General features: G+C 55.5%; 1 protein-coding gene across 1 annotated transcript in view; it reads left to right on the forward strand.

Moving 5' to 3' along the window:
- LOC130154776 (uncharacterized) overlaps nt 1-23,567 on the forward strand; it is a 126,510-nt gene that overhangs the window by 91,520 nt on the left and 11,423 nt on the right. The window contains exon 3 of the mRNA XM_056351226.1: nt 20,511-20,808. Within this exon, the coding sequence (XP_056207201.1) occupies nt 20,511-20,808 (298 nt within the window). The remainder of the gene's footprint in view (nt 1-20,510; nt 20,809-23,567) is intronic.

Consider the following 23,567-nt stretch of genomic DNA (forward strand, 5'->3'; position numbering starts at 1 on the left):
GATGGGCAGAGGGAAACGTGGTAAGCTGAGAGAGGAAGGTTGGCTTCAGGACCTTTTTAGAGGTGTTTGGAGCAAGGATTTTGTCTGAGCTGCCCTAAGGAAAGGGCCTATCTTTGGTGCAGAAAGACAGGGCAAGGACAGAGCAGCCAAGGCCACCATAACACCTCCGTGAATGAGACTTTATCTTACCCAGCAGGAGCTCCCCCATCCTGAGCCCTAGCATGTGTCAGCAGGAGTTGTATGTGGGGAGTGTGCACTCAGCACCATTCAGAATACAGCTCATTTGCTTGTTAGTCACACCAAGTCCTCCTTCTCCTCCTCCTCCTCCTCCTCCTCCTCCTCTCATTCACACAACAGCACTGCAGTTTGTCAGGCTCTGTTGTGGAGTATCTGTCCACAAAAACATTTTGCTTTCTTCGAACTTCCTTTTCTTTCTAAATGGCCAACTCATTCTTCTGTGACACTCCATAGATTTCTGTTCTTGGTCACCAGGGATCTCTGTTATTGTCCATCTCAGCCAGCTTAGTACTTTGTAGTTGGTCAAGGTCAGAGGAGACTGTTTTCTGATCCAATTGGAGAAAAGCCCAAACCCTTTTGCCGTGAAAACCTGAGCCTGGCAGCACAACCATCCAGCCCTTGCCACGAAGAGGACCTCCTTGCCACTGCTTTTTGGGTTTCACCAGCTTCTGTTTTCTAAGTGCCAACTGACATGAGGAGCAACATGCAACCTCTGAACTGTTTTCTCCTACCGAGTTAGTAAGATGTGATCTCATGTGTGCTCCTCGGAACTGTGCAGAAAGAGGCTTTTGCCTTATTTACTCTGTTTTTGAGCTGGAGCCAAACCTGATCCTGGTCTTGCTTGGCTGAAGGCAGTAGAGGTGGGAGCACAGCCCTCCCAGAAACACCCCTGGAGCCACGGGAGCTGGGCTCAGGTTTCTTCCCGAGCTGGTTCTCATGGCTCAGCAGTGTCCAGCCGTACTTCCTCTTGGTGTAACGCTGACACAGGATTTTTTAGCTCAGCTCAACCCTGTTGTAGCTTCCCCAAACACTACCTGTCTGTGAGGTTTTGTGTTTGGGGTGCTCGAGCCAGGCTGACCTGGGGCCGGCCAGCCCTTTGCAGGCACTCAGTGATGAGAGAGAGCCAAATTCTTGACTTCTGGCCCTTCGGTGGTGGCCGGGGTCAGCGTGGGGTGCGGAGAGGAGGAGGAGGAGGGCTGCGGTGTCAGCCCAGTTTGGAGTCCCCCACCCCCTTGCCCATGGAAATGGTCCAGCAAGGTGCTTTGCCCACTAGCCACCGGCTTTGCCCCCATCCATCCTTTCCCAAGCATAGAGCTGGAGGGGGGGGACCCATTCAACACCCGCTTTCCTCTCCCACTCCTGCCACCCGCGTCCCCTCTGACTCCCACCCCCCGAAAATCTTGCATCGCCTAAAAAAACCCACATTCTTCCTGGCTGCTTTTTCTCGCTAACCTCCACTTGCTTTGCCTTTCCTCCCCTCCCTCCCTCCTCTCCATCTCCCTCCCTCCCTCTCTCTGGGGGGAAAAAAGGTCATTGCGCAAATGATTAGTCAGAGCTCAGTTGCTGTAGCAACCGGCTGCTGGAACTGGGACAGGCGTGCAGCGAGGACAACGGAGAGGTCGAGCATCAGCCAGGGCTGGGGGAGCCCAGCCTTTGTATTTGCTTTCAAAAGCAGGGGAGCCAGGCGGTACGAAGCCCCCAGCTCCATGCCACGCGTGGGGCCCTTTTGCCCGCAGCCTCCAGCCACTCGACTGTCATCTATTCAGTTTTGGCATCTTGACGCCATTCTGGAGTCGGCATGGCCCTGGCGTTTCGCTGGTTCTCTGGTGTCTCTTGGCATGGCGGCAGCGTCCTTCGCTGGTGCTGCCCTCTGTGCCGAGAAGGCGGCTTCTGCCCTCGGTGGTGCAGCTGTGAGCCAGGGCACGTCGTGCTTGGGGAACGCATGCTGCTGGGGTTCAGGGCTCCTTGTCCTCTTGCAACATCCCTCACTTAGAAATAAGAAGCCAAGTTCCTCCTGATCCTGCACGAGGAACCAGGCGTTAACTGTGTCCTGCCCATTTCCAGTTCCAGAGCACTGCAGTCCCTCTGCCTTCATCCCCCCAGCAGCTTCAGAGACTTTTCCAAATACTCCTTCTTTCCTCCCTGCCCTAAACTCAAGGACAGCAGCTCGTCATGCAACATCCATGGGCTGCTTGGCTTTGGAGTGCAGGGCAAGGGCTCTTCTGAGGATGGTCAGACCACGTGCACGGTGGTTTTCACCACCACGGTCATGGTTTTCAAGTGGTTTTGTGGCCGAGGCCACTGGATGCAGGCTGGGGACTGTGCTGTACAGGCTCAGCCTGTCCCAGCCTAGGCAATGTGGCCAAGGGGGGCTGGCAGCAGAGCCAGCAGCAGTTCAGGCAGGGACCCCTCCAACTGCCTATTGGCCGGTGGGACCCTGTGCTGGGCTGCAGAACTGGGGAGGGTGGAAGGGGGACCCTGTCACAGCACTTGCCCTGGGCAGTGCCGGTTCTGCAGCTCTCCCCTGCGACCCCCAAAGCCCTGCTGCATGGGCCCTTGAGGGAGCCCCCATGTCCTGGTGTGGACAGGGACCTGTTCCAATCACCAGCTCCCTGCTTCGGAGCAGGTAACAATCTTACACTGGTGTGGGGTGGGAGAGCCCTGCCACCTGACTGGCTCCATCTCTGCTGTTCCCCTTGCGCACCAATCCCTTGAGGGCTGAAGACTGGTTTATCTGCCAGCGTGCACTGCCTGGGTCTTTGAGCAAGCTACTCCTCGCTGTGTGTTGAGCAGTGGTTTGGGGTCATGCTGCCTTCTAGGGTGTGTATGGAGGGTGAATGAACCCAAGGTTGTAGAGGACTTTGAGACCCCTCAAAGGAAAGTGCTGGGGAGGAGTAATGCATTGAAGCTGTTGGAAGTTGGCACAAGCGCTGCTGTGGAGGGGATGTAAAACCTCTGCTTTGGGAGAGCTGGGTAGGCTCTGGGCAGGATTTTGGGGATGTCTTTGGTCTCTTGCTCAAGGTGGAGCTCTGTGCATCCATCTAGGAAGCTGTGGGTAGGCCTTCTCAAGCCTAGGAAATTATTTTAGTCTTGAGTCTGTGTGAAACAGCAGGAAAGGACTATTTATGCAGAAAATGGCTTCCAATAGACATGCTTCCTTTGGGAGCAGAGAAAAATTGCTAATATGTGCTGGATAACTTTTCACTTTCCTGGGACCATCCTTGATTGCCAAGAGTGAGCCAGCCACACACCACAGCCATGCTGGCGATGTTCACAGCCCTGCTCCAAAGCCCCATGTCCCCAGCTTTCTGTCACCCCATGGGTGGAGATCTGCTTTCAAGGGCGCTGCTTGCTCTGCGTTGCCCACTGATGCTCCTCTTGGTCCTGTGAGAGGTCCTCCAAACCTCCAGAGATTTCCCTTGGCTCCCAGCAGTTCCCTTCTTCCCTCCTTTCTTTTGAAGCCATGTGATTGCAGAGTGCTGGCGGGGGGGGGGGGGGGTGCTGGTTTAAGGGTTTCTTACCTCATGGTTGCAGAGACAAGCTTAGCAGCATGACGTCAGAGTGGCCCACAGGCTCCAAAACCAACAGGGAAATAAAAGCAAGCCAACTGTTTTCCTTTTTCTTTCTTTCTTTCTTTTTTTTTTTTTTTTTCTTGCTAATCTCATTATTTTAAAGGCTGTTCCCTGTTTTTTCCAGGGTCTGGAAATTTTCAGAAGCTCTGAATGCTTGGGTTGACCGCATTGTTTCGGGGTATTTTTTAGTTGTACTTTCCTTTGGAAGTGGTGAGTAAAACCTGCAGATTCAGTCTGGCTGACTAATATTTCAGGTTATCAAACATGACAAAAGAAAGGAAAACTGAATGAATGTAAGGCCTCCAGGAGAGAGCCAAGAATCCCCATGAGTCACCTGAACACTCTATTTTTGAGACTCCAAACACAAAATGGTGCCTGTTCCCTGCTGCCCCTTGCGATAGGCTGGGATCCAGAGTAGGGTTTGGGTTATGGAGCTGCCAAGTCCATGAGTGATTGTGGATCCCATTGTGGACTATTTTCTTCTACATCTCTCAGCCCCCTCCTCACTCCTGAAGGATGTCTAAGGTCCAGGCTGAGATGGTTGTGCCGCTGTTTGAAGGCATCAACCCTGTCCTGAGCATCCATGAACTGAAAGCTCTGTTTCCCCTACGAATGATATCCAGTAGAGACCTCAAGCAATGAGAGATGTCTGTGAAGGTCTGGGAGCACATCCATGACTATGTGAGAGCTTACTGCTTGGAAAGAAAGTAGGAGGGGACAGCTTAGGGACATCCTAGTCCCTCCCTGGGCAGTGGCGGAGGTGATGCAGTCTGAGGGGATGGGGAAGTTTTAAAGCCATTTGGCAAAGCAAGCACTCAAGGTCTCACCTATACCCTCAACAGCACCACTCTGCATCAGGAACCACCTGCAGCGCAGGATGGGACAGTCTGTGATCCCTGGCTGCAATGCACCCCTGGAACGGGGTGGGATGGGACCTGGGCTGGCCAAGCCTCTGCTGAAAGGAGCAGCTGGGCAGGGGAGCATAGGGGAGAGGACGTGCAGCCCTTCCTTTAGCTCTCTTGTCTCAATAAGCTTGTGCTCCTCCAAAGAAATATACTCCTTGTGAGCATTTGTCAGCAACTGCCATCGAATCAAGCAAAAATCTGTAACCCTGGGATCAGGCCCCCTCTTTCAGGCTCTCATGTCATGAGGTTCCCCCCACCTCCTCCCTAAAACCACAGGGAGCAGCCCCCGCATACAGCGTCTCCTCTTGCTGTAGCCTGTGTCCAGGAGGTCACTGGCAGATGTCAGCTGTTGGTGGCAAAGAGCTGGAGCAGTGTCCTGGGGACACAGCGGGTCCGGGCAGCTCAAAGTGACCCCATCACTGCAGCTGCCTCAATGGGTGTGCGTCTCATGCTGCCAGCCCGGCTCTGCTCTGGCAGGGGGAATGGTGCTCCTTGCTGGGTTCTGTCAAGGGGAATCTACCACAGAGTTAATGAGCGCTCTCCTTTCGTTCCTCTTTTGTTAAGGGGTTTGGCCCGATGCCACCTGGGGAGCACAGGCAGGCAGCGCTGGGGGCCAGTGGGGACGGGGTTTGTTCAGCATTGATGCTCCTCAGTGGAAAGGAGGATTGGCCAAAATGGGGCACGTGTGAGTGTGGTGGTCACCCCGTCTGGGGAGGAGCATAGCTGCTCTCTTCGCATCCCCTGGGGCTCTGTGGGAACACGAGGAAGCTGCTGTCACAACCCCACTGGGGGTTTTGCTCGTGCTGCGGCAAAGTGCTGCTCCCGGTGTCAGCTGAGTGGGTGCTCGGTTGTCCCATCTGTTACACCCCAGAGAGATCTGCCTCTATGTGAGGTATCGGGGTTTCCCTTGATTTAGCAGCATGGGGCAGCAGGTAGCTGCCACATGAGACAGGTCCTCTGCCTGCCCCGGGTCCTGCTCAGCTTTGGTTAAGCCAGCACTACACATAGACCTCTGGATGTAGCCATCTCTACTGGAAACAGTCTCTGTTTTGCCCAGCCTCTGTTTCTTCCCAGTTCCTCGTTATTTTTCATGGTGTTTCCCCTCTTAGTCTTGTGCTGCTCAAGGCCGTTGATGCAAGCTCAGCTTTTAGGCTTGTGCTTGTTCAGCTGAACGCTTATCTGTGTGAGCCGGGTTACTTCATGTGCTCCGCAGCACAGGCAGTCCCCAACGGTGAGGCGAGGCTCTTTGACAACAGCGGGGGTACAGCACATCCATGTGAGCCCAAGCCCCAAAACAGCCCATGGGGAATGACGCAGCAAAGGTGAAATATCAAAAGGAGATGGGAAGTGCATGGCAGGAGCAGGGGAAACGGAGGAGAGAATAGCCGGAGCTGACCTCAGCGGGGAGGGGAGCCTGGCTGCATGCATGGAAGGGAAATGGGAAAAGGATACAGCTGGGACCAGCTGCAGCACCCGTGTGCTCTGTCCCAGTGGCATTGCTGCTTCCTGCTTTTCCCCCCAGGATGGGCTGGGGGAATAGGCTGGGTCAGGGATAGCCCGCCGCAGACTGGGGCTCCCAGAGGTGCCCATCAGGGACTGCAGCAAATGCACCCAGCAGGACAGCTCTGGACCTCACCCAGGAGCCATGTGCAGCCAGGGATGCTCTCAGGCATCCACGTCCCCATGTGCCAGGAGCTGACTGCAGGGAAGCACGCCTGTCTGGTGGTCATCAGCTCTGGCTCGCTGTAGCTCTGCCATGGTGCACTGCCGACCCGACTCCCCACGTTTGTTTAAAGGCAGCACAGGACAGATCATGTCCTTCCAACCTTCCCTGGCACATCGTGAGAGCTGGCGTGTCACCACGATCAGGGCCGCCTGTTGAGAAGCAGCACAAGCCATCCCAGGGTAGCTGCTGTCCCTTCAAGCGCTCTCAGCTGTACCCAGGGATGGCTGACTTTTTTTTTTCTTTTTTTTTTTTTTTTTTTGCATGTGGGGTTTTATATTTAGCTGGAAAAAACCCGAGCCTTTAAAAAACAAATGCACACAAAGTTTTCGTGAAAAATTCTCAACATAATGGGATTTTTCTCTTCTTTGCAAAACTGCCTGTGACATTTCTAAATGAAGGGTTCTTTCTGTCCTGCTCTCCTCCTCAATCTTCAGTGAAATTTCTTCCTTCTCTAAGCTGCCCTGTTTTCCTCCCCAAGATATGCTCTTTCAGGAGGAGGAACAGCAACTATATGGACTGGTTTTTCTGGAATGTCATTTTTCAAAATTAAAAAAAAAAAGGAAAATGTAGTAGAAAATCTACAAAAACATCCCCTTTGTACCCCTTAAAATGGAATGGGATTAATAATTTTGGTTCTTTCCCCCTTCTTCCAACTAGTTCTCATCTGTCCTTAGCCTTTGGTGTGGGAGAACTGGGACAGTAAACAGCAGAGAGCAGCTCCTACTCTTTCTTTACTCAAGGGAAAGATTTTTCCATCCTAGTTGAGGTCTTCCTTTGGGGATAAAGAGGAGCTTGTGAAGCTGTTGGCACCCAAAAGCCAACATCTGGAGGATTTCATGCTCTTGACCTTCTCTCTCCAGTGGAGGGGCATTCAGAAGGGGCTCTGTGGCATCTGTGGGGCCATGGGAGGGCTGTGGTCAACCCAGGGTAGGTCAGGGTGGATGGGAGCACTTGGGAGCTGCACAGCAGAAACCCCAGGCCCTGGGGTCTGTTCCTGGCTCTCCAGCAACTTTTCCCAGGTGACCTTGGGGAAGTCACTTTGTCCCTCTTCACCTTCATTTCCATACCTACCTACAAAGGAGAGTGCTCTCTTTGCACCCATGGGCTTAAGCAGGTAGTTGCTACTTCTTGATCCCTCTGAGCTGCCACAGGGATTTGATCAGCCTCTGTTGACTCTGTTGGAGCAGAGGATAGCAGATTTTTTTCCCTCCAGGTCTGAAATCTGTTGGTTGCTTTTCAAGAGCAGCTACTGGTGTCTCAGATTTGAAGGCACCGGAGGTGGGAATGCTTCTGTCCTTAACCCAGAGGGCTCTGGGCACCCAGAAGCATCCAAACCACTTAGCAGAAATTTATCCTCCGTGGTGCATCTGAGGGTCTCACATGACCCAGCTCAGGAGCCTTCACACCACTTGGCTGGAGATGTGGTGCTGCAGGGAAGAAAACATTTCAGACCATGGCAGGCTGAGGTTGCACCTTCCACTGTGGAAGTCTGGGCTCAGCAGCCACCCAAATTAAAGTTGTTTCCCAGAGATCCTATCAGAGCAGACGATGCTGCTGTGCCTCAGGTACATGGCCCACTGGCATGGAAGCAGTCCCACTGGGGAAAGTCTGGGAATGGGGCTGATGCTCGTGCGTACATCTGGTGGGAGCCGCTGCCCATCTCTCTTCCCAGAGTGCAGGGGGAAATATCAGGTTCATTGGTAGCAGCTGCCTGCAGCCCACGTGGGAGCCTTGCAGCCCCCGGCCACACAAAGCTGGAGTGGGGAAGGGGAGCAAAGCAAACATGCTTTGTCCAGGCTATTTGTTTTGTGCTGGAGTAAGGGATTTTTTGTCGTTGTTGTTCCAGACATGCGATGAGTGTGTTACTCAGCCATGACTTGAGAACTTGTGAGCAATAAAGTCATCCCAAAGTCTGCCAAAAAAAATCTTCTTAACACACCCACTTCATCACACGTTCCCACTGTAGCTACTTCAGTGCGATCTGCTGCTGAAAGTCGGCTACCTCACGGGGAGGCTGTGGTAGCCATCTGCGAGACTGCAGCAATGGCCCGTGGACAAAGCCGTGCCCGTCAGCACAGGGTACAGGGCTGTAGTGTGTCGCCTGCCTGGTGACCAGGACCTTCTGCCAGCAGCATCACAAACATGGTGGGCTGGGGTTTGCTCCAAAATCCAAGAGAAAACAGCTGGAAAGGGCTGTGTAGTCTGTGTAGTCTTCCTCCTGCGGCCTGGGCAGGGTCTTGGGTTTGGAATATTGCGATTGGCCTTTTGGGGTTAAGACTGACCTGAAACCTCCATAAGTTGGAGAGAGAGCAATGGACATCTTCCCCCTCCTGCCCTGCACCGACACAGCTCTGTCAGGGCTGGCTGAATGTGAGGGTGACCTGGGGCTCCAGAGCACTGTGCTGGCCACCGCTGCTGTTTGGGGGTGGTGCTGGGCAGTGTGGTGCATCCTCCAGGCTGCAAGGAGAGGTGGCATGGGGGCACACACCGGCAAACCTAGAAAGCAACTGTTGGAAGTGCCTGAGAAAATGCATATTGATGCTAAAATTTGCATTATTGGAGGGCTGATGGGTCCCCTGAGCCAGAAGGCAGGGCGCCAGGTCCCCATGTGTGAGAGCTGGCCACCCTGCATGTGGGGTGGTGCAGCCCTCGCTTGGGCACTGGGTCCAATGCCCCCGAGGGTGCCAGGACTGGGATGCTTCTACAGCTGGATATAGGGGCTCACTGCGGGGAGAAGCCCTGCTCAGTTGAAGGCAAGAAGGGTCAGGGTAAGAAATAACCCTATTTTGGTGCAGTGGGATGCAAGGGGCAGTGTTGGAAACACTCCATCACCCCCCCGCCAGTGAGCAGGAGCTAGGGGCAGCAGGGAGGTGGGTCTGGCCAGAAGCCCCTCGCCTGAATTGCCGGGGTAAAAGCTGCCTCCGCCATGGCCTCCTCTCCCCACCCCTTCCCCGCACCAAGGCTCTAAATAATTGATAACACTTATAAATAATAGATCTTGTATTTGCTCCTTCGCTTTTCTCTGCCAGGGCGTGTGCGCTTGCAGCCTGGTGCTGCTGCATTAGGGTTACAGGGACGGGGAGCACACGTCAGTTGGGCCGGGATAGGGAGCTCTGCAGTGGGGAGAGCATTCCGGGGAGATAAAGGGCTGGTTTGATGTGTGTTCATGTGGCGGGGCTGTTTTGCCTTGCATGCCTTTCTCTTTTGCTTTATTTTTTTCCTGGAGTGAAGCCTGGCGCCAGCAGTCTGGAACCAGCCTGACAAGCTTTTGAGTTATGGAAAGGGGGAGGAAGGGGGGAGGAGAGAGAAAGAGGGAGCGAGAGAGGCAGGGAGGAGGAGGGTGAAAGCAGAGGGAGGCAGCTGGGATGTGGATTATTAGGGGAGAACAAGAATACACACAAGAGGCTGGTGGGGTGAGGGCTGGGGGCTACTGAGGCTGGCGGGGAGGGGGACGGAGCTGGCTTCTAGCAAACCTTTCAAAGGAGATTTTTTTTTTTTTTTTCAGGGATGGAGTAGGGGAGCGGAGAGGGGGAATTGAGTCATTTTGGGCATGAAACGCAAACCTCACCGTGTCAAGGAACAAGGAAGTTTTTTAAAGCACCAATTAAAGGGCTTGGAGAGGTCTGGGGCTTTTAAACAGCCTTGGGAAGGGGGGGGGGGGGGTCCTGGCCAGCGTTCAGGCTGCCATCCCATCAGGACATTCCTTTCTGCTGAACGCTGCTGCTCCCGGCCCTCTCCTCCTCCTTTTCCAAGCTGCCGTCAAATCCTTTCCAACTCCCGCGTCCGAACTCGGAGAACTTTGCTCCATTTCATCTCACGCCACCTGCCTCCCCCCAGCCCTGGGCTGCGCTCAGCGCTTTGATCATGAGCTGCCTGCCCAGAGAGCCCGCAGACCCCCATGCTTCGCACACCCGGGACACGGGAGCCAGCAGCCCCTCCAGGGGCTGGCGTTGCCAAAAATCCCCCCTTGGCTGATGGAGACCCCTGTCTGCCATCACCTCCCTGCTTGGGGAAGGCAACTGCTTCAGCAAATCGGCAGTTGTGATGCCAGGGGGAGGAGGGCTTGGTGCCCAGTGACGGGGAGCTGCCCCCCAAAGTGGGAGAGGGTGAACGTGCCCCATGGGAGCTACAAGGAGGTGGGTCAGGTGGCATGCTTGGAAAGGTCTTGTCAGGGTCCCAATGCCTGTGAAAGCCACGTGGCACCCACGAGGGCTGCTCCTGAGCTGCTCCAGGGGGGTTCATGGCACCAGCAGCAGCATGGTCAGAGTCCTGAGCAAATTCACCAGAGGAGGGGTATTGCAGGCAGGGGCTGGAGCAGCTCTGTGGCACGTTTCCCCCTGCAGACACCCCCTCACTGCCTCCCATGGATGCCCTGCAGCAAGGAGTATAGCAGGGAATGCAACCTCGCTGCGTGCGGGTTGGAGCGGAGGGTGAGCCATAGTGTGCTGGGGAGCGGTGTGCCCAGGCTCGGGGGTGGGGTGGGGTGGGGTGGGGGGTGGGGGTGGAAAACCAGAGCGCTGGGGTGGGAATGGGGATTTGGAGCTGCTTTGCAGGGGCTTTGTTTGGTTTGGTTTCAGCGCAGCCTATTTAACTCCAACTGGTGAAGGCTGGGGAGAAAGGAGCTCTTTGTTAAAGGCTGATCAGCCCCAGGTCTTTAAGTCAGCCTGTTCGAAGAGCTCGGAGAAGTTGAGATAGCCTGGGGACAAGCAGATTTTGGGATGGGCAGATTTCATATCGCTTGCACCTCTAAAGCGAAGCATGAGAGCTAGAGTTTGTGCACCCAGCTCCCAAAGAAAAGCCTAGCAGAAGCCCTGCAAAGCACCACCACCATCTGCCAAGTCTTTGTCTTTGCAGAGGAGGTGGAAGGGGGAACACCCAGTTTTCTGAAATCTCCATTACAGGTTGCCTATGAGCTGCAGCTCTTCAGAAAAAACACTTCTTTCTCCGAGTTTCCAGGAAGCAAAATGTTGCCCTCCACTGTTTGCAGCATAGCTGGAACAGAGAGCTCGCTGCGTCCGAGCCCAGCCACCACTTTGCTCTGGTGTCATGTCCCTGGCGGGAGACAGGGACAGGGGGTTTGGAGAGGGACAACTCCTACTCAGCCCATAGATGCTGCAAAGACCTTCAAAATGTCTGGTCATCCTCCATTAGCCACCATGAATGAATGCCTCCCGCCCTCAGGGTGACCTCCTCCCACCCTGGCACCTCGGCACAGGGCTGAGGTGTGGTGGTTGGCCATGGGTTTGGTTGCGTAGGGTTCAGGCTGAGGTGCATCCGCTGAAGACCAGACTCCTCACACCTCATGTTTCACAAAATAGTGACACCAAGCAGCTGCTCAGTTGTACATCCTTGGTCCAAATTCCTCTCTTTTCTTCTCTTTCTCCTTGGCAACTCTTTGAGCTCTTTCTGGTAACTATAGAGCTATGCTGGCAAACTTGTCCTCCAGCTCCTCTTTGCTGGAGATGCAACACAGATGGATCCATAATGCCAGTTGTCTTTTATAGACCTCCAATATCTGAAGTGTCAGGGGTCTTAAACTAGTAAATGGCGGAGTGACTGCTCTTTTCTCTAGATGTGGAAACTGAGGCACAGGATACTTACGCAGGTAGAAAGAAGTGAGATTTTAGGGCCAGGTGACATGGTTTCACTTTGAAACCTTCGCTGCATCGGCTTCCTTGGCATCTCTTGAGATGCTGCCAAGAAGGAGGGGGGACCCTTTCACCCTTCTTTTTGCTCAGAAGGGAGCAGGAGCCGGGGGAGAGACCCAGGGCATAGCCTCGTGGCCTGTCTCCAACCCATCACCTCCCCACTTGCACAAAAGGCAGCAGGTGAAAATAAAACATAATTTGGGGCTGGCAGAGCTGGTGAGAGCAAGATGAGCCTTGGTGGGGAGACCAGCCTCACCTTTCATATTCTAATGCCTTGCCTTTGCCTGATTTGTGAGCTCTCGGGAGTCCTGCTGGGAATTCGCTCTAACGGAGGCACACGCTGCCGTCCCTCGGTAAATTACACAGAGATATAATGAAGGAGGAGAAATCAGTTACTCTGTGACTGCAGCTCCCCAGGGGACCTTAATTCAAATATTTGTGGAGCTGAGCAAGTGGGGCGTTGGGGAGCCGCTGAGTTGGAGTGTCTCTCGACAGGTTGCTTGCAGGTGGTTGGTGATGGGGAGGCAGCGCTCTGCACTGTAGGATCTGTCCCCAAAGGGGCTTTGGGCTCTTGATGGTTATTTGGGTGCCATCAGCCAAGAGGAAGATGCTGGAGGAAGGTGGGATTATAGTTTGGCTGCAGCTGCCTGGAAAATGGAGGTGGGCTCTACCCTGCAGCTGGTGGCTCTCGGCATGGGGCAGCCCCGTGCACCCCCTTGCCAACAGCTTTGAGCAGCATGGGGTAATGGGGGCACCAGCCCACTGCCTGCAGCCAGGCCCTGCATCATTCCAGCACTGTCCCTTGGGAAAGGATGGGGACAGGGACCTAGGAGGGGACAACCTGACGCTCCTGTGGTTTCCTCCAGTGAGGGAGGAGCAGGGTTTGCAAAGCCAGGAAAGCTCTCTGCAGCCCACATGGCCACTGTTTCCAGTAATGAATATAGAAAGGGTTAAATTCTGCACGGTAGTGAGGAGCAGGCAAACCCCACATTGCTCAACTTAGGAATGAGAAAATCAATTTACCTCCAGCTCCATTGCCAGCCCATTCCCTCTGTGTGCCCTCAAGCCAGGCTTTCTGCCCTCTCTCCTCCCAGCTCGTGCCAGCACCCTGGGCCTGAGAAAACAAGCGGGGTCCAACCTGCCCAGCCAGCAAGCGGGGCACAGCCAGGGGGATCACCCCCCTGTGGATGCATGCCAGACCTGTTAGGTCCTGCTTCACCCTGATGGCCAAGGCTGCAGTTCCACCAAGGGCACAGTGGCCCCTTGGCTGTGCCATGGCACTCTTGCCCGCTTCAGCAGTGGCTGCTTTTGCCCGAGCAAGGAGAGCCGGGGTGCAGGGTTGAACCGAGGTGCAGGGTGCTCGGTCCCCAAGGAGAGGTGGTGAGGCAGGGGCTGAGGGCAGCTGCGTTCACCCAGAGCCGTTCTGCACAGCCACGCTCTTCTCGTGCAGGTCCTACACCACCACCCCAGCGCTCAGAAATGAGTCGTTAGGAGTTACGCACGCAAGCGTGAGTACACACCGACTGCCCCCTGCCCTCCCAGCTCCTTGCACACCCGCTCGCACGTGCGCCAGCATTCCCGCACCCCAGCGGGCTGCTCTGCCCATGTGCCAGCATCACACCCCGAGTGTGTGGCGGTTTTGTCTCCATATGCTGTGGCTGCCACATGTGGTGGGGGCAATTCCACAGCCACCCACCCACCCGCACCCCGAGCCGTGCCGCCCACCACCGACAAGCACAGGTGCCCTCCCCATGCTGCGGCCCCTTGCACGCTCGGCGCCTTCGGGGCTGCGTGCACACTCGGCCGCGTACAGATCTGCAGCACACCAACTGTTGGGAAGGGGAAGGGAAAAAAAAACCTCACAGATTCAGCCGAGAGAGTTGGGGGAGAGAGAGAGAGAAAGAGAGAGAGAATGACAGACTGCAATCCCCCTTGAGTGCCTAGCCTCATGAATATTAATAAGGTAGTAATTAAAATGCAGGGACACAGCAGGACGGATGCAGGCGCTGCCTTCGGAGCGCTGGGAACGGGGGGAGCGCGTCTTTCCAGGCAGGTTTTGATTCCGTTCTCTGATGAAAAGAAGAAAACGGAGCCTTCAACTTTAATCAGTTTAGAGTTTTTTTGACACGACATATCTTTAATTGCTGATATTTCTGCTCTTCTCAAACCCAGCTCCACCAACTCCAGTCTAAGCGGAGATAACAAACCACGCTGAAGTGCTGTGGATTCACGCAGTGTTTACGCCTCGACTTGTTTGCTACTTTCCTGGGGTTTCACCTCTTTGCCTGGGGTCAGAGGGCACAGCCCTGCTGCCAATTGCCCCTGCAGCTAGGCACCAGGGCTGGAAATGCAGCCCGGCATCTCTTTGTCTAACATGCACCCCACCAACTTCCCCTGCAGCAGCCTTTAGGGAAACTTGTCTTTTTTGGGTGGTAAAACCCTCTTCTTAGCCGTGGCTGTATGGTGAACTTGGACTTGGACATGATGCCATTTGGTCTGGGTAGCAGTGGATGGAGGTTGGGGCTGTGGGTGGTGGCAAGGAGAAGGTTGGGTTGAATCAGGTTGGGCTGGATCAGGTTCGGCTGGAAAGCAGGTCTCTTGAGAAAAGACACTGTTTCCCCTCCCCAGAGGAGGTTCCTCCACTGTAAGAGCAGACGTGGTTGTTGGGTTGTTGAGTTATTATTAAGGAGGCTTAAGTATCCTTCAATAACGAGGGTTTTGAGGTTGGGTGAGGGTCCTGTGAAGGTTGCACAGGGCAGGCTTAGAGGTCTGCGAGCAAGGTGAACCAGTGTGTTCAACCTTCTTGGAGAAGATGGTTACTCCAGTGGGTCTGGTCCACTGATGAAGTACGATGTTGCTGGGAAAATGAATGAGGAGTGTTGCTTGATGCCCAAAGGAAATGTCTTGTGTGTGGGAATTGGACTGTGTCAACCCAGAACAGAGATTTAGGAGGCGATTTCTGGCAAAATGGAAAAGAAAAAGAAAACAAAAAAAAGAACCCACAAAATACCCCATACCAGTGGAAGCAGTTGTTTTAGGTAAAGCCAGGATATTTGGTTTGGCCTGAAAAGTTTATGTTTTGTTATGTTTGGGGGTTACCTAATTTTAATTAGATCTCTTATTTTACATTATGATTTTTTGAACTGAAAAAAGTAGATTTGTTAGAATGATAAAGTCAAAAAGATTCTTTTAAATAATGTTCAAATACAACATTTCATTGTGCGAGTGATGGAAGAAGATGGTTTGACATCCTCAGAGCCTTCCCCCTGCCCAAAACAGATTATTTCTTTTTTTCATTCCAAACAATTTTTCAACTTCATTCTGAGTTTCAGGATGATTCAGCCTTTTTGAGTCTTCCAATTTTTGGTAAACCTACTGTTCCTCCACAACCAAGGAAACAAAATCACCCTCAGGTCTTAGAAAGATGAGAGTGACCAAGTGAGTAGAGCACAGCACAAGACCCCATACAGCCCCACAGCTGGTGCCTCCATGCCAGGGTTGGAACTGGCCATGGAAAGACACCCCGTGTTTTCTGGGCAATAGAGGCACTCCTGGATCATGGATGGAGGAGAAAGGTTTTTCCCTACCTTGGAGATACTGCATCACCCAGAGAGCGACTATGACATTTCACAGAGTTGCTGGGATGTGGTGGTTTGCTCCTGCATCTTCCTGGGTCCAGAGACATATCCCGGAAGGATCTCCTGGCCGTCAGGCTAAACTGCACTCCAATACCCCATTTCTCCCTCTGAAGCTTTGGTGCTTTCTCTCCCCTGGGAGCACGTCCTTGTGCTTTGCTGACCTGTCTGCATGGAGATATGCAGAAGGAGAGCTGCAGCATCTTGGAGCCCTTGAGATTTTGTTGCCTGGTGGGCCAGGGTTGGAGATGTTTGCATAACAGGGTCTTTTCCATCATGTGTCTTTCTGTGGGGATGTGGGATGCCCTTATCTACCAGGGGGTGCAGTGGGTTGGGTGTCCTGGGCTCTGCCCCACAGCAGGCTGACATCTCCCTGTTGTCCTGCCCCACAGAAAGGATGCAGCTGGATTCAACTGCTGGATCCATCTCCTTGTTGCTTTGTTTTTCCCCATGTGGGGCAAGTAATTCCCCACATGGAGGGATGGCTTGTGAGCCCAGGTGCAGGTAGGCGTTGGGAACTGAGCTGAACTCCTTGGCTGGAAGGACACTAACCCAGCAAAAGCCCTTTGCTGAGCACTGGCTTTTTGTGACACTTGTGTGAGCTGTTCCCCTGCAAAGGAGAGGGCAGTGATACCTCCCACCCCCTCCCCGGGGACATACCCTTTCTGAAAAGCTGTCCCATGCCCTGCAGCAGCAGGGGGTGGCCCCGGGAACCTCCAGGACCTCAGCTAGACCCTGACCCCCTCGCTGGAGGGAGTAAAATGGGTCCCCTTGCTCGAGCGATCTGTGCAATGCCAACTCATCCGTGCTCATACCGGGGTGTGCCGAAGCCAGGGTTCATATGGGGTGAACTGCCACAAAGCCGGGGAGTTCAAAACCTTTCTCCTCCATCCATGATCCAGGAGTGCCTCTATTGCCCAGAAAACACGGGGTGTCTTTCCATGGCCAGTTCCAACCCTGGCATGGAGGCACCAGCTGTGGGGCTGTATGGGGTCTTGTGCTGTGCTCTACTCACTTGGTCACTCTCATCTTTCTAAGACCTGAGGGTGATTTTGTTTCCTTGGTTGTGGAGGAACAGTAGGTTTACCAAAAATTGGAAGACTCAAATAGGAAGCCTGTGTCCAGTCTTGCCTATTGGGGTCTTTGGGTTTTAATGCATTTTGGGGTGGCAGGGGGGTTCTTTGCTCATCCCTTCTTGCCTTTTAATAGACTGGGAATTGTGGCTTGTGCCTGGCATTGGATCTTTCCTCCCAATCAGCAAATTTTGCAGGAGTGGCTGTTGAGTTGGCTTTCCTTGGCCATGCTGGCGCTATGAAATGTGACAATGTGCTGGAGTCCCCATTGGAGACAACAGCACACAGAGGGGACAGGCAGGTGAGGGACAAGGAGACGGGAGCTGCAGGGAAGACAGCACCCATGGAAAGGGCCACCTTGAGATCGGCCAGCCTCAGCCAGGGGAGCTGGCAGAAAAACAAAGCAAAGCTGCTTTGGATGTTTAATGGGGAAAAAAATGATTTCTACTCCTGCTGGGGTTTTTTCCTCTCTTCTTCTCCTTCATCCTCTCCTTTCTCCTTTCCTGCAGTGCCACAACAGCTGATTTGAGGCAGGACAAGGGAGAGGTCTAGCCAACGTCTGAGACCCCCTTCACCCCAAACCTCCCACCACTGCCATCCAGTATGTGCTGAAAAAACCTTGGGGAACATCAGGTTTGCCATGCAGATGGGGTGAGAGGGCTGGGGCACTGCAGTGGCAGCGACAGCCCTGGGTGACAGCCCTGAGAAGGGCGGGAGTGCAGAACCCTGTGGTGGATGGTGGGAGAAGGCATTGCTGTGCTGTTAACAGAGAATTGAAGTGGTGAAACACAAACAGGACCTGGTGACTTGTGTGCGGAGCAGAGGCTGGGCTGGGGCTTGGCCGTGTGGAGCGTGAGAGGGAGGGCACAGGATAGGCACCAGGTATGGCTTCCTGGTGACACCCCTCTGGCAGTCCCTGTCACCCCCAAGTCACATCCTGCTTGTGCTGGCTCATGTTTCATCCTGCTGCCTACTGTTTCTCAATCCCTTTTGCTCCTGCCAGCATTTCCTGGCTGCTGAGGTTGCTGCGAGGCCTGCAGGACAGGCAGGGCTGGGGGGAGCTCCCAAGACACCAGGGAATTTAGCATGGGGGAGCAAATGGGAGTGTCCTTGCTCACCTCTGGCTCCTGTGTCCTCCCATCACTTTCTTCATCCCCTGACCGTCAGCCACATGGGGCCACAGGGGCTCTGGCTGTGCATCAGAGGGGCTCACAGGTCCCCCACATATCCATCCTGCTGCCTTGTGCCCCAGCAGCCAGGGCAGAAAGCCGAGGTGGGAGCTTATTCCCCTCCTCTCTGGTGTCCTGAGCCCTGCAGTGAGCAATGGCTCTGCAGGGATGTTTGCAAAGAGCTGAGCTGGGGCTGCGGAAAGTGCTGCTCCTGCAGGGCTGTGCCAGTGAGGAGCCCAGCCTGACTCTGCAGTCCCAGACTGAGCCGCGCTCAGGTCCTGCAGCAAAAACAAACACTGAGCTCCATCCTACCCTATTTTACAGCAGAATTGCCATTTAAAGGAGGATTTGGAGAGGAGACATCTTCCTCTTTCAGATTCCTTCTTGCCAGCGTAACCTCCCTCCCCTGGCATATGCTGGACCCCACTCTACAGAGCATCCCAGCCTGGGCTGTCTGGGTCCCTGCTTCTTACCCAGTGCCCTTTCCTCCTCCCCAGCCCCATCTCCGGCAGGGCTGTGCTTACAGCTCACCCAGCAGCAGACTCCAGGAAAGGTAGCGTCCTCCTCTGGGACAGTTTGTGCCCCGGCACTGCAGCAGCCAGGCTGAGCCAGCCAGCATGGGGGGTTAACAGCAGCTGAGCTGGCGGCCCTTGGCTCAGCTCAGCACTGGGGTGCTGGGCATGGGATTTCTGGCCTTGAAGTCCTTCTGGAATGGCCAGGAGACTTCAGGGGGAGGTTTTGGCAGGGGAGGGAGATGCTGCAATACACCAGGAAGCTGGAGCCTTGGGGTGGAGGGGGTGTCAGCTATTACCTCTGCCACAGACTTTCTGGGATAACCTTGGTGAAGGCTTTGTGCTTTGCTTGTCCTGCTGTAAGCAGAGACATTGCTCCCTGTCATGTGCTGCTAAATCTGCTTGTGCTCAGAGCCTCGCTGGCAAGAGGGGAGAGCGGAGATGGTCTGCACAAACACCAGCTTTTTTAGCACCAGGGTTTAGCCTCAGGCCCCGCATGGTTTTTACCCAGGTGTGACACTGCCTTTGCTCGCTGCTTCCTACCCACTGTACTGAAGCAGAGGCTGAGTCCCGGCACTCGGCAGAGGGCTGCCAGCTCCTGCCAGAGCTGCACCGCAGCAGGGCTGAGCCACAGCTCCCCGCACCCGGGAGCTGGTCCCACTGTGATCCCTAAGCAGCTTCACGTGGGACCCCAGCTCCCACCCTTGACTGGCACCGAGGCCTGTGGTGAGTTGCAGGCTGAGGGGTGGGTGCCTGGGGAACATCCGTGGCTGGATGAGGAGCTCCCATGAGCCGAGCCACGGCCATCACAGCACATGGGGTACTGCCTTCCCCCTTGCCTGGCCTAGGGGAAGGCAGGACCCCTCCGAGGGAGTCCACGAGGGTTCCTGCACCCGCAGGGGGGGGCTCGGGGCTGGGACCATCGCTCGCTGTGCAGTGCTAGCACCGCACGTCCCTCCTCCTCCATCACCCCCTGGCCAGCACGCCAGGGAGTGTGGGCGGGCTGGGACCCAGCCCAGGGGTCCGGCGGTATGGAGGAAGGGTCGCTCCTCTGCGGGGGGAGGACCGGGCTCTTCGCTTCTTCCCTCTAGGCCAAGCAATGGTTAAATTCCTTTCCAGCTGAGCTGGCAAGCAGAGCCCAAGCATATTAGTCAGATCCCTGTAGGGGGTGGGGAGGAGGAAGGAGAGAGCAGCGAGGAGGGGCCGGAGCCGAGAGCCGAGAGCTGAGCTATTCTCCGGGGCGCGAGTGCACGGAGGCAGGCGCAGCAGGAGTTGCTGCTTCCCAGAAACTTGATTATTTTTAACCCAGGAAGAAGAAAGGAAGGAAAGGGGGGTGGTGGGGTGGTGTAAATCTGGAGGAACTGGAAAACAGGCAGTTGGCATTTGCAAACAGCTTTGTAGAGGGGAGGGAAGGCAAGCGAGGGTCGTGGCACAGCACAGGGGTCAGGGCAGTCCCGCGTGCTGCCCGGCGTGGCCCCGGCGCGGTGATGGGGACAGGAGCAGCGCGGTGCCAGGCCTGGCTGGCAGCAGTGCCCCGAGCGCCCCAGCTGCCCCGCGCCCTGGCCGCCTCCAGCCTCTCCCGGCACATGGCCGTGCCCCGGGCTGCATGCCAGGGGAGCGGGATGCGGCCGGTTTCCCTCCCACCCACCTGCTCCCACACACAGGCGGCAGTTGTGGCTTCCCGGATACCTCCTCTCCTTGGGACCGTGGCCATTTCAGAGGGCTGCGGGAAGTAGGGGACCTGGGGCAGCCTGACGGTGGGCACATGTTGGTGGCCTCAGGGGCTGCTGGTGGGACCCTGCATCTCTGCGGGGCTGGGTCTCAGGGATACTGTGGCGAGCTGGGGCTCCCCAGATTGCTCTGGAAGGCAGGCCACGCTGCCTGAGGGCGGGACGCTGAAGGTATCGTGGAGGAGAAAGCAAGGTCTCCTTGCATCACCTCACCATGCTTCGTTGGGAGTCTGGCATCGGAGACCTGCGGAGAGGCCTCGGTGGCAGTCCTGCTGCACCGTGTGGCTGTCTGGTCTAGTACAAAGCCCTGGGCGGTCATTTTGCAGCCCTGCAGCTGGCAGATTTTGGGGGGAATACTTCCCCAAGCCCATAAGTCATGTCACAGGTCTGGGCTCCTCGTGGCACAGCCCTGGGTCAGGGCAGGTTGGCCAAAAGTTCCCTGTGAAGGTCAAACACTTGCTGTCCCGAGCTCACAAGGTGAAGCCCTACCACTGCTCATATCAAGTATTTACTTCACTGCAGCACCCACACTTCCTGGAAGCTCAGTGTCCTCCACAGTGGAAGCCTTACAAGCCCCTGGTGCTGGGCTTTGGCAGACCTGGAGACCCTGTCCCTGAGATGCAGAAGCAATGCCAGCTACAACGGCTCACGAGGGAGCTCAGCATCATGGCGCTGGGAGCCGAGGGTATCACTGCAATGGGATGGTGATGGGAGATGTGAGCAATGGGCGGAGCTGGCACCTTTCTTCTCTGACTCTCGCCTGGAGAACTCTGCACTGGGAAGCTACATCATCTCCACAGACACGCTACGGCTAGCCAAGGTAAAATGAGGGGACAAGTCCCTGCCCAGGCAGATTTTGTCATCCTGGTCTTTTGCAGGACTTCTGCTGTCATCTCCACTGGTCTGCCACAGCAGACAGATCCTGAGTGGGGCTGCTTTTATCCACACAGTAACATCGGTGCCATGTACATAAGGGAAGATGTACTTGATTCAGCAGACATGACCAGACCTGGCCAGAAAATGGGCAGTGTTCTCCAAAGGCAGAGAGGGGCCAGCGACAAACAGCTCAGCTGAGCTAGCATTGGGTCGGGCACCTCTCAGACTGCTTCCCATGCTGGCAGAGCATGCCCACTGTTTGGGTTTTCTACAAAAAAAATCCTTTGTCAGAGGTGCCCCTGCTCTGAGAGGTCTAAGTGAGGCTTGCCAAGGGTATTTGCCATATTTTAGACCTCAGGGCAATGTCAGCCCATCCCAGGTGAGCAAGCTGGAGCTGGGGAGCCTCCCTGTCACCAGCCCAGATCGCTAGTGAGGAAAACATGTCCAGCCCTCTGGGTATTCCCTTGTACCTTCTTTCCAAGCATTAAAAGTGCTAATTAAACCTGAGCTGCACTCCGGCGTCTGGAGTGATCGGCTGCCTTTCCCAACAAACTGGACATAAGCCTCCATGGTGATGGTCCCTGGTGCCATCCAGCAGCGGAGAAGGTCACTTGGCCATGCTGCTCATTGCACCCCAATTTTGAAGACAAGTGGCACAGCGCTGGAGCTAGGGATGCTCCCAAAGGGGCTCATCTACAGGGCAGCCCCATGGGCAGTGGGGTGGGATCATTGCCACCTCCAAAACCATGGGCATGGTGGAGACAGGGTATACAAGAGCTCCTCCTGACCTGCTCCCCTCTGAGGTATTCGGAGCTGGCTCCCACCAGAGAGCCAGGGTGGGCATTGGGCAGGTGTTTCCAATGGACAGCAGGAATTCCTGTCTCTTGGCCAGTTCTGGGTGTTAATTCCCTCTCAGGAGGCTCAGCCACATGCCAGACCTCCACAGGCACAAAAGCTCCTCGGAGGGCAAAGGGCCCGAGAGGGGAAATGGTAACTCCTCCAATGGTGGTGGTGAGACGAAATGGAGGAGGGGAGGGATGATTTTTATTCCTGTGATTTTGCGCAAGTGACCTCGCATCATTTTCTGAAACCCATGGGAGTTGAAGAGCTGCCAGAGCGGTGTGCATTGGGGTCGCCAAGCAGGGGGACAGTGCCCAGCTCTATGGTTTGCATCCCTGCTGCTTGGAGGAGGCGTGTGCATCCCGCTGCTCAGCGGTGAGGCAGAATTGTCTGTCTGATCGTCTGCTGTTGGCCCCGGGGAGCAGCTCCAGGGAGCAGCAGGCTGAATGCTGCCCACTGGGGAAGCTGCCCCTTTGCTGGGCCACCTCCGACCTCCCTGGGGGGCATTTTTCCCCAAGCCCTGCACCTTTTGCCCAGAGGTCCATAACCTGGACTTGCAGGGAGAGCTGAGCCTGGTGGTTGCACCCTAAAACCAGCCAAGGACCCCACGGCCGGGCCAGGAACTGCTCACACCCCATGGCTGCCTTGCTCCGCAGCAAACTTTGCTCCCCCCCACCACGAGGGCACCTGGGGCTGGGGCTCGCCGGGGGCTCAGGGCGATGGAGGGCCCTCCGAAGAGCCCCTCATGCTGGAGGGGAGACCAGCTCTCTGCCGGTAGGGTATTTTTTTTTCTTCCTCGCTCTTTGTTAAGCTCCCTTTCAGCTGAAATGGCAATGCCTGGGTGTTCTGAGCTGACAATAATTGCTGCAGTCTAGACACTGTCTGGTATGAGGCACAGGGAATCAAAGAGGCCCCTTCTCTCACTGCGACTTTCACACATGCTCCCTCGCTCCGGCTCCTTCCTTCTCCCTCTCCCATGTTCCCTTGGTCTTTGCCTTCCCCCCCCCCCCCGCCCCCCCCTTGCTCCCCTCTATCTGCCTCTTGCCGAGATGGAGGAGAAGCGTCAGCATCTTCCCCCCCACGCTCTCCCTCTCTGCCGTCTGTTCCTCTCTCCCGCTCCCCCCCTCTTCCTTGCTCGCTCCTTCTCTCATCTGTCTCCTCTCTCCTTCCTCCACTCTTACCTTTATGCTATTCCCTTCCTCCCAAAGTTAGCAGAGAAGCAGGAGGGGGGGCTGGCAGTGCTGGGGGTTTAACTCCTTCCGCACCGTCTTGCAGGCTCTCCTCCCCAGCCCAGCCCCTCGCTGGGGTTCAGGGTGCCACGGCTTTGGGGGTTCTGCACTCCCCTCTGCTGCCCCGGCCCATGCTGAGGCCACAGCATCGGTCCTGTGAGAGGTTGAGGAGCTGTCTGTCGGGGTTGGTCTGGGTTAGATGCAGCCTGGTAGGGGTGCAAGAGGCTGATGCACCCCCCTTCCCAGCACCAGGAGCTGAGGGGAGATCACCTTTGCCCTCCCCTCACCTTCCCAGACCACGGATGTCTCCCAGCCATGAGAGGAGCCATCCTCGGGGACCAAGGTTGCTCCTTCCAGCACTTTAGCAAACCAAAAAATGTTTTTTCCACCCACTCACCCACCCCAGACCTCAGCAGAGCTTGCCATGCTGCTAGAACGGGAGACTCATCCAAGCTCACCCGTGGCTTGCAGCAATGCTGCTGCCTCGAGTGAGCTGGGCTGCCTCTGCACTGCCCCATGCCCGCTACAGGCTCTGGCCATGCTGTGTCTGCCAGCATTCCCATGGGTTGCCATGCAGCTAGTTCCAGTCACGCTCAGGAATTCGGCTTCTTCGTTATAACGCTATTAACAGATC

This window comes from Falco biarmicus, chromosome 9, assembly GCF_023638135.1.
Source record: "Falco biarmicus isolate bFalBia1 chromosome 9, bFalBia1.pri, whole genome shotgun sequence".
NCBI classification, from domain to species: Eukaryota; Metazoa; Chordata; class Aves; order Falconiformes; family Falconidae; genus Falco; species Falco biarmicus.